At 39.1% G+C, this 9,600-nt stretch overlaps 1 protein-coding gene across 7 annotated transcripts; it reads right to left on the bottom strand.

Annotated features, from left to right (window-relative positions):
* Positions 1-1,440: 1,440 nt before the first annotated feature.
* LOC149141386 (aspartyl protease family protein 1-like) lies at positions 1,441-9,147 on the bottom strand. 7 transcript variants are annotated; one of them, XM_089446486.1, is made up of 5 exons: positions 8,108-9,147; positions 6,895-7,312; positions 5,533-5,668; positions 3,073-3,314; positions 1,441-2,829 (listed from the first exon to the last, which is right to left on the bottom strand). In XM_089446486.1, exons 2-5 carry the CDS (start codon positions 6,900-6,902, stop codon positions 2,703-2,705), a joined length of 513 nt encoding a protein of 170 aa, XP_089302612.1. In that variant the 5' UTR covers positions 6,903-7,312; positions 8,108-9,147; the 3' UTR covers positions 1,441-2,702. The 7 variants fall into 7 exon arrangements, with proteins under 7 accessions (XP_089302612.1, XP_089302613.1, XP_089302611.1 ...); XM_089446487.1 differs by having other exon boundaries at positions 6,895-7,030; XM_089446485.1 differs by having other exon boundaries at positions 6,895-8,525; positions 8,632-9,147.
* Positions 9,148-9,600: the final 453 nt, after the last annotated feature.

Below are 9,600 nucleotides of genomic sequence, written 5' to 3'. Positions count from 1 at the left end.
AACCCCTTTGCAGGGAACATTAATGGGAGAATGGTAAATCGCGGGAATCATGACAATAAAGTCAAGAAAGAAAGAAACCGTATCAATTAGTGGCATCTTGAGAGTGTTCCCAATCCCAAGTTTGATAGGGTCAAAAGAGAGACTAAATCAAGATGCTTCAATAGTAAAATTGTCAAGTTTCTTTCATTTAATCATACGAAGGATTATCAGGAAATCCAATTTTCCACCCCACACCTGGAAGGATCTGCATTTGAAGAAACACAAATGAAATGAAAGGGTGACTACTAGGGCTGAATTTGTGACTGCCTTTTATCACAACTCTGATGCTTACACCCTAGATGATTGTTTCTTAACCCTCAAAATAAGAATCAGAGAGGCCGCATGAAAGAGTTCTGCCAAGGCACCCCACTTGTAGAGATTATTTCTCCTCTGCAAGTAGTTTCCATGTATATGGATGGGCTGAATAGTCCATCCAAGGATATGTCAAAGCAGTCAAAGCCTTAAAGCCTACTTGAAGACATGTATATTTAGAGATTGCCAGAAGTTGCTTTACAACAAAAGATTATTTATTAAAAAAAAAACAGCGAGGGCTAATACTATGGGAATTGAAAATCTCCTGTAGTAACCACTGTCCGACAACCTAATTAAAATTATTTTTCCTGTTTAATGAAGCCTTAGCCTACAAACTATGTGCTTCTACCTGCAACTTCAAAAATATCAGTTCAGAAATGATAGCACTGAATGATATCCAATAAAAAGAGTTACAATCCATATTAGAAACCATAAATCCATGCTTAATGCTGTGATTTCATTGATATCAACACAAGCAATTTGATAAATACAAGCACTGCACTTTGATTTTGGCAGTCGATAATAATATTACATCTTTACATCAATTTTGGTTTGAACCTGTGAAGCTCAAGGCCCAAATATAACTCCATGCTTATTGGGTTTTCATGCTCTTGACATGGCTTGGAACCTCCGCCCTAGCCACTTACAAGAATGTTTATTTGCTACAGATTTGAGTAATAGATGAAACTGACCCACCAATGCCAAAGACAATGCCGAATACGATGAGCAAGGCATCAGCAAGGATCCATATCAGAGATAATTCATGCCAACAAGCATGCAAATGAAACAGAGCAGGAAATAGAAACCCTAAAATACAACCAATACTGCTCCCAATCAGAGATAAAAAGATCTGCAAATGAAGGGACCAGAATTGACACTATTGTTATCGAGAAAATCGCAAGAGATCTGATCATCAAGGAAAACTCCCCTCTGCTAAACCTCCCTTCTAGGACTTCATAAACATGATTCATCATCAGTGGAAATGTGAAGAAAAGGTTCAGACATAAGGCAATCTGAACAAAATCTGTGATCCAGCTTTTCCCCAAGTTCAGAGTCACCATATCTCTGGTTGCACTTCCAAAATCAATATACTCGAATGCTCCGAAACCCCCATAAATGAGAGCAATGAAGAGAAATGCAACGGCCAAAACTCCACCAAATCTATGTTTTTTCTCCATAGCTAATTCCAGGGGCAAAATCATGCTTACCCCTTCAAATGCATAGATTGCTACACCCACTCCATAAGGAATAGCAGAGAAACCTGTGAAAGCATGAACATCTGGACCCACAGTACTCAATATGGACAACACATCTTGCACCACAACAGTTAGCATTGCAGAAATGTAAATGGTATATGCTAAAACACTAAAAGGGGCCAGATGGGTAAGGGTTCGAATCCCACTCATGATGAGCTCCAGTGGAAAAATGGCCCATATGAAGCCTACCTTCCTGGTAACATCCAACGAGGTAGACAAATAGACTCCATGAGGATTCAACAAGGATTCTTGGGATTTGGGATTGGGCTGTGGTTTGGATCCTGTAAACATGTAAGACAGAGTATTCCCTGTGAATATGAGATAACCTACACAAACTCCTGCCATGCAGAGGACCACCATAAAATCCACCATGGCTTTCCTTCCCTGTACTTCCATAAACAGCAAAGCCCAGATCTCCAAAGCTATCTATTTTCTGAAATCCTTGCCTTTTGAGGGCCCTCTTAGACCACACCAACAGCGTCATGCCATAATAGGCAATGCATGCCACCAGTGCCAGTACAATAAGGCCTGAGAGCCATCCAGTCTTCATGAAAGTGTAGGTCAATCCCAGCACTCCTGCTCCTACAATCGATACCATTTTCGACTGTAAATATGTTTTCCACCCCACACCTGGAAGGATCTGCATTTGAAGAAACACAAATGGAATGAAAGGGTGACTACTAGGGCTGAATTTGTGACTGCTTTTTATCACAACTTTGATGCTTACACCCTAGATGATTGCTTCTTAACCCTCAAAATAAGAATCAGAGAGGCTGCATGAAAGAGTTCCGCCAAGGCACCCCACTTGTAGAGATTATTTCTCCTCTGCAAGTAGTTTCCATGTATATGGATGGGCTGAATAGTCCATCCAAGGATATGTCAAAGCAGTCGAATACTATGGGAATTGAAAATCCCCTGTAATAACCACTGTCTGACAACCTAATTAAAATTATTTTTCCTGTTTACTGAAGCCTTAGCCTACAAACTATGTGCTTCTACCTACAACCTCAAAAATATCAGTATCAGAAAATGATAGCACTAAATGATATCCAATAAAAAGAGTTACAATCCATATTAGAAACCATAAATCCATTCTTAATGCTGTGATACAAGGCCTGATTTGTGTAAAACGGTAGGGACAGATATAGGTTCAATGCCAAGCCCAAGTAGGCCATTTGGAGCTGCAGCTTCTAGAAATGTGCCTGTTTGTACCCTTCCACACCTATCAAATGCACAAGCAAAGATGCAGTGATTAGTGTTCATTCATTTGTAGCACTTAAAAAGGGAAAAGCACTTGATAGTGCACACTGCACAGCAATATTCAGGTCACGTGTCATAGTCAAATTCAGTATGGTCTCAGACTGCTATCTAGAGGCAGAAAACTCATTTCTAAAAATTTTAGTCTTTATTTCTAAAAAAATAAAGAAAAAAAAAATCACTTACAACAGCAAAAAATAAATCATACCCGAATGTGATAGGCGCCTTCACCACCGTTCCATTCTGTGATCCATCTCCAGGAGTCAGATAAAGAACATCCTCCACTAAAGTTCCTGCAGTGGATGTATCTTCTGAGAGATATGTAACGTTGTATGGGCATTGATCACTAGATTTGGAGCATTGATTTTGTAAATCACACAGAGTATTATTACAAGTAACTTGCTTGCTTGTCTTAGAGGCTGATGGACTGTAAGTCTGCAAATCGATGTCCTGTTGAAATCAGAATTAAATCACAAACTAAATCCCACTCCAAGTTGAGGCATAGAAATGATTAATTCTTTTTCTGAAGAATTCCATATCAAGGAAACGCACAGAAGCACAAGATATGAAGAAGACTAAGCATGCAACAAAATGGCCTTTTTGGGAAACCCTTGTGGGAATTCCCCGCGATTCCTATAAATCCAGCACATTTCCAGATTGTTTGACCATACAGGCTGATTTGGAGACCTCTAAAAATCCCAGGGAAGTTAAAAATCTGTGAATAGGAAACATTGCCAGTGTGGAAGCAGGATTGACCACTGGATTCGAGTCGGAACCGCGCCTGAAATGCACCGGCAAGAGGGCCATGTTGTTGCACATTTATCCTACTTCACAAGATAATAAGTTATTTTGTACTTAGGAATCATTTTTACATGCTTCATTCACACTGCAGAGGAGTTATTTTGCCTGACAAGGAAGAATGCAAATGCATTTAGTAAGTGGAGAGAATGTTGTGCATATGAAAGAAACATTGTCACTATGCCATAATAAATAGGGTTCTGAAAGGCCAAGCTGATGCTAATGCCTGCCAATTTCAATGTTCAGCCTTAGAAAATGTACATTGATGAGAATGGTGGTAGTACCGTAGTATATATGAGGTTAGTGGTATTAGTATGCTCTTTCCCAACTATAGATAAGGTGTTTCAAATAACTGTGATTCTAAGGTGTTAGAAGGATGGTGCAACTTGAAGTGACAACCTGTAATTCAGTTCCTTAAGTAACTTTGTGCGAAATAGCATCGGCAAAAATTGGTCCAGGGTCAGCAACTTGGGAAGTCAGCCAACTAGGATAAAAAATATGCAAAAAATGGGCAAAATTTGGCAAAGCATAAACTCTGACCTACAAAACTCTGTGATTCGTTTTGGGTAAGACTACTATCAGTTGGATTTCTAGGGATTAGTTCCTTGTTAAATCTGGCATTCATGCTGTAATCAGTATTAGAAATATGTGACTAAAAATTTTTAACAGTATTTAGAGTTCTTCACATCAACCTATATCTCCAAGTAAATTATATTAATCTCTTTTCAGTAGATTTAATTATTGGAACGACCTGCAAGTCCTTAAAGCTAGGTCATCAACTACGAGAAGAGATGGTTTAAAAGAAATCTCTTAGCTTGAATTGATTTTCAAAATCTAGTTTCAAGCATCAGATGAATCAAATAATTTTATTGTAATCAAGCAACATGTATAGTCGCTCTTATATGTCTTTTCCCTAGCTGTTTCTTATGCAATAAAATGTTTTCAATTGAACTTGGTTGCTAAAGGTTTGACAATTTGTCTTTGGAAACAGCATAAACCTCTGGTTGGTGGCCTATTGAAGAAAATAGCATCAAGCCAACCAAACTGCCCTATCAAGTTTAAAAGGCAGTGCCAATAGTATGCACCCTGTTGACCTCTGTTCTTCTGCAAAAGCAACGGTTCTTGCTTGTCTTTGCAGATGTATCTTGCACTTCAGCTAGAGATACAGGTTTTGGAAGGCTAAAGAAAATTACTGATTAATACAGGAAAAGTTGTGGAATTTTGGGAATGTGAAGCACCAAAACACAGGTAAACATCCTCACAGATTTTTACTTTGGAATGGCAAAGCTCAGGCAACAAACATGACCCCATTATGCACCCATGTTCTCACTTTGGCTCAGGAAATCATCAAAACACAATCAAGACACCCTTATATGGAATTTTACTTTGAGCGGTGAAGCTTATGAATCAAACATGACTCTATGCTTATTATGAACCCATGTTCTCTCTGTGGCTCGGGAAATCACCCAAACACAATCAAACAACCTCATTGAATTTTACTTGGATATGGCAAAGCTTAGGGATCAAACATGACTCCATGTTTATTATGCACCCATGTTCTTACTGTGGCTCGAAAATCAGCACTGGCCACTCACAAATAATTTTCAACCATCCCGAATTTTTTACTCTCGAAAATATGTTCAAAAGGGTTCCGTTTTCTACCTTTAATATTTGATCAACACCATGCCCATGGAAAAAACTAACAGATGGGCACAATAGCCCATTGCTGATAAGAAGAATGAAACCATAGTCTAAGTGGAATTCACAGCCAGTGCAATCTCACATAATTGTTTATCACAAGAATAAAATTCAACATTAATGTAATAGGTCAGTAGGTTTAACAGGGAGAAGCTGAAAATGCAATACATACAAGTCCATAGCTAGGTGCAGAAGTAGGAGCACACTGTTGGCAATCACAAGGCACCCAGAACAAATCGCTGCCCATATCAAGTGCTACAAGTAAAGTTACATTAGGTGTGCCCACTTGAACCACAGTGTAGTACAAACTGTCCAGATCACAGAACAGGAAGTTAGGAGCGTAATGAGCGATTAAATTAGAATCAAACATGGAACTTTAGCAATGCAAATTTCCCTGTACTTCCCTAAACAGCAAAGCCCAGATCTCCAAAGCTATATTTTCTGAAATCCTTGCCTTTTGAGGGCCCTCTTAGACCACACCAACAGCGTCATGCCATAATAGGCAATGCATGCCACCAGTGCCAGTACAATAAGGCCTGAGGGCCATCCAGTCTTCATGAAAGTGTAGGTCAATCCCAGCACCCCTGCTCCTACAATCAATACCATTTTCGACTGTAACTATGTCGGGATTAATGGAGGCTACAAGGAATCAGAGTATAAACCTCTGGTTGGTGGCCTATTGAAGAAAATAGCATCAAGCCAACCAAACTGCCCTATCAAGTTTAAAAGGCAGTGCCAATAGTATGCACCCTGTTGACCTCTGTTCTTCTGCAAAAGCAACGGTTCTTGCTTGTCTTTGCAGATGTATCTTGCACTTCAGCTAGAGATACAGGTTTTGGAAGGCTAAAGAAAATTACTGATTAATACAGGAAAAGTTGTGGAATTTTGGGAATGTGAAGCACCAAAACACAGGTAAACATCCTCACAGATTTTTACTTTGGAATGGCAAAGCTCAGGCAACAAACATGACCCCATTATGCACCCATGTTCTCACTTTGGCTCAGGAAATCATCAAAACACAATCAAGACACCCTTATATGGAATTTTACTTTGAGCGGTGAAGCTTATGAATCAAACATGACTCTATGCTTATTATGAACCCATGTTCTCTCTGTGGCTCGGGAAATCACCCAAACACAATCAAACAACCTCATTGAATTTTACTTGGATATGGCAAAGCTTAGGGATCAAACATGACTCCATGTTTATTATGCACCCATGTTCTTACTGTGGCTCGAAAATCAGCACTGGCCACTCACAAATAATTTTCAACCATCCCGAATTTTTTACTCTCGAAAATATGTTCAAAAGGGTTTCGTTTTCTACCTTTAATATTTGATCAACACCATGCCCATGGAAAAAACTAACAGATGGGCACAATAGCCCATTGCTGATAAGAAGAATGAAACCATAGTCTAAGTGGAATTCACAGCCAGTGCAATCTCACATAATTGTTTATCACAAGAATAAAATTCAACATTAATGTAATAGGTCAGTAGGTTTAACAGGGAGAAGCTGAAAATGCAATACATACAAGTCCATAGCTAGGTGCAGAAGTAGGAGCACACTGTTGGCAATCACAAGGCACCCAGAACAAATCGCTGCCCATATCAAGTGCTACAAGTAAAGTTACATTAGGTGTGCCCACTTGAACCACAGTGTAGTACAAACTGTCCAGATCACAGAACAGGAAGTTAGGAGCGTAATGAGCGATTAAATTAGAATCAAACATGGAACTTTAGCAATGCAAATTTCCCTGTACTTCCCTAAACAGCAAAGCCCAGATCTCCAAAGCTATATTTTCTGAAATCCTTGCCTTTTGAGGGCCCTCTTAGACCACACCAACAGCGTCATGCCATAATAGGCAATGCATGCCACCAGTGCCAGTACAATAAGGCCTGAGGGCCATCCAGTCTTCATGAAAGTGTAGGTCAATCCCAGCACCCCTGCTCCTACAATCAATACCATTTTCGACTGTAACTATGTCGGGATTAATGGAGGCTACAAGGAATCAGAGTATCTTCCATGAATTCAAAAAACTGTTAACCCCGCACCCACCCTTGATCTTCATCTTCAGAAGTTTTCTGCCCACACCAAAAACCGCTGCTGAAGCACCAAAACACAGGTAAACATCCTCACAGATTTTTACTTTGGAATGGCAAAGCTCAGGCAACAAACATGACCCCATTATGCACCCATGTTCTCACTTTGGCTCAGGAAATCATCAAAACACAATCAAGACACCCTTATATGGAATTTTACTTTGAGCGGTGAAGCTTATGAATCAAACATGACTCTATGCTTATTATGAACCCATGTTCTCTCTGTGGCTCGGGAAATCAACCAAACACAATCAAACAACCTCATTGAATTTTACTTGGATATGGCAAAGCTTAGGGATCAAACATGACTCCATGTTTATTATGCACCCATGTTCTTACTGTGGCTCGAAAATCAGCACTGGCCACTCACAAATAATTTTCAACCATCCCGAATTTTTTACTCTCGAAAATATGTTCAAAAGGGTTCCGTTTTCTACCTTTAATATTTGATCAACACCATGCCCATGGAAAAAACTAACAGATGGGCACAATAGCCCATTGCTGATAAGAAGAATGAAACCATAGTCTAAGTGGAATTCACAGCCAGTGCAATCTCACATAATTGTTTATCACAAGAATAAAATTCAACATTAATGTAATAGGTCAGTAGGTTTAACAGGGAGAAGCTGAAAATGCAATACATACAAGTCCATAGCTAGGTGCAGAAGTAGGAGCACACTGTTGGCAATCACAAGGCACCCAGAACAAATCGCTGCCCATATCAAGTGCTACAAGTAAAGTTACATTAGGTGTGCCCACTTGAACCACAGTGTAGTACAAACTGTCCAGATCACAGAACAGGAAGTTAGGAGCGTAATGAGCGATTAAATTAGAATCAAACATGGAACTTTAGCAATGCAAATTTCCCTGTACTTCCCTAAACAGCAAAGCCCAGATCTCCAAAGCTATATTTTCTGAAATCCTTGCCTTTTGAGGGCCCTCTTAGACCACACCAACAGCGTCATGCCATAATAGGCAATGCATGCCACCAGTGCCAGTACAATAAGGCCTGAGGGCCATCCAGTCTTCATGAAAGTGTAGGTCAATCCCAGCACCCCTGCTCCTACAATCAATACCATTTTCGACTGTAACTATGTCGGGATTAATGGAGGCTACAAGGAATCAGAGTATCTTCCATGAATTCAAAAAACTGTTAACCCCGCACCCACCCTTGATCTTCATCTTCAGAAGTTTTCTGCCCACACCAAAAACCGCTGCTGACCCAAATCATGCTGACCCAAATCAGACGAGAAGACAGAGATTCAGAAGTTTTCTTCCCACACCAAAAACCGCTGCTGACCCAAATCATGCTAACCCAAATCAGAGGAGAAGACAGAGATACAAAAATGTGAGAACCAGAATCATAAAACAGGAAGCAGATAAAAAAATCTGGGAACTGGGGATTCGGTTCCAAAAATCTGAGAATCCAAACCAAAAATGGTCTGAATACCGCCACCCACTTCGATATACCCATAAAATTTCCCCGTGTCGCTTCAGACCTCAGGGCCATAAAATTTCCCCGTGTCGCTTCAGACCTCAGGGCGTGCGACTCTTCACTGATCAGAATGTTCTCCACGGATGATCTAATGGCTGGAGATGATTTAATCGTCTAACAATCCATTTAACGGCCCACGTTGAGACACGGTGGCATGGAGGGGAGTTCGTCTCAGAGGGAACGCCTTACGGCGTAATTAATTATTGATAAGACAATATTATAGAAAGGGACACTGATTTGATAATTATAATTACAAGTTGTCAAAATTTGCAAGTGAATGATTGATTATCTTCACTTTCAATTTTTTAATTGATTTATATATCATCACTCAAACATAATATTTTTCCACCAAAATTAAGGAGATCACTCCATGTTACAAAATATAATTTATATATATATATATATATATATATATATATATTATTTAATTCCAAAACTAAAGAGGTCATTTCAAGTTACAAATATAATTATAAAAGCAATAGTATAACTCATATATATGTATTATATATAATATAGAGAAAAATTAACCATCATCATCTAATATAATATTATGTTAAATCTGTGAAATTAAAATCAAAATTATTAATTTAATTTGATAATTATAATTATTATTTTATATGTGTCTAAGATGTTAGGGTGTTTG

This window comes from Pinus tabuliformis, chromosome X, assembly GCF_031772625.1.
Source record: "Pinus tabuliformis cultivar Carrire ecotype Pingquan chromosome X, CPIR1, whole genome shotgun sequence".
In the NCBI taxonomy this organism is placed as follows: domain Eukaryota; kingdom Viridiplantae; phylum Streptophyta; class Pinopsida; order Pinales; family Pinaceae; genus Pinus; species Pinus tabuliformis.
This window is presented reverse-complemented; position numbering and strand designations above follow the sequence as displayed.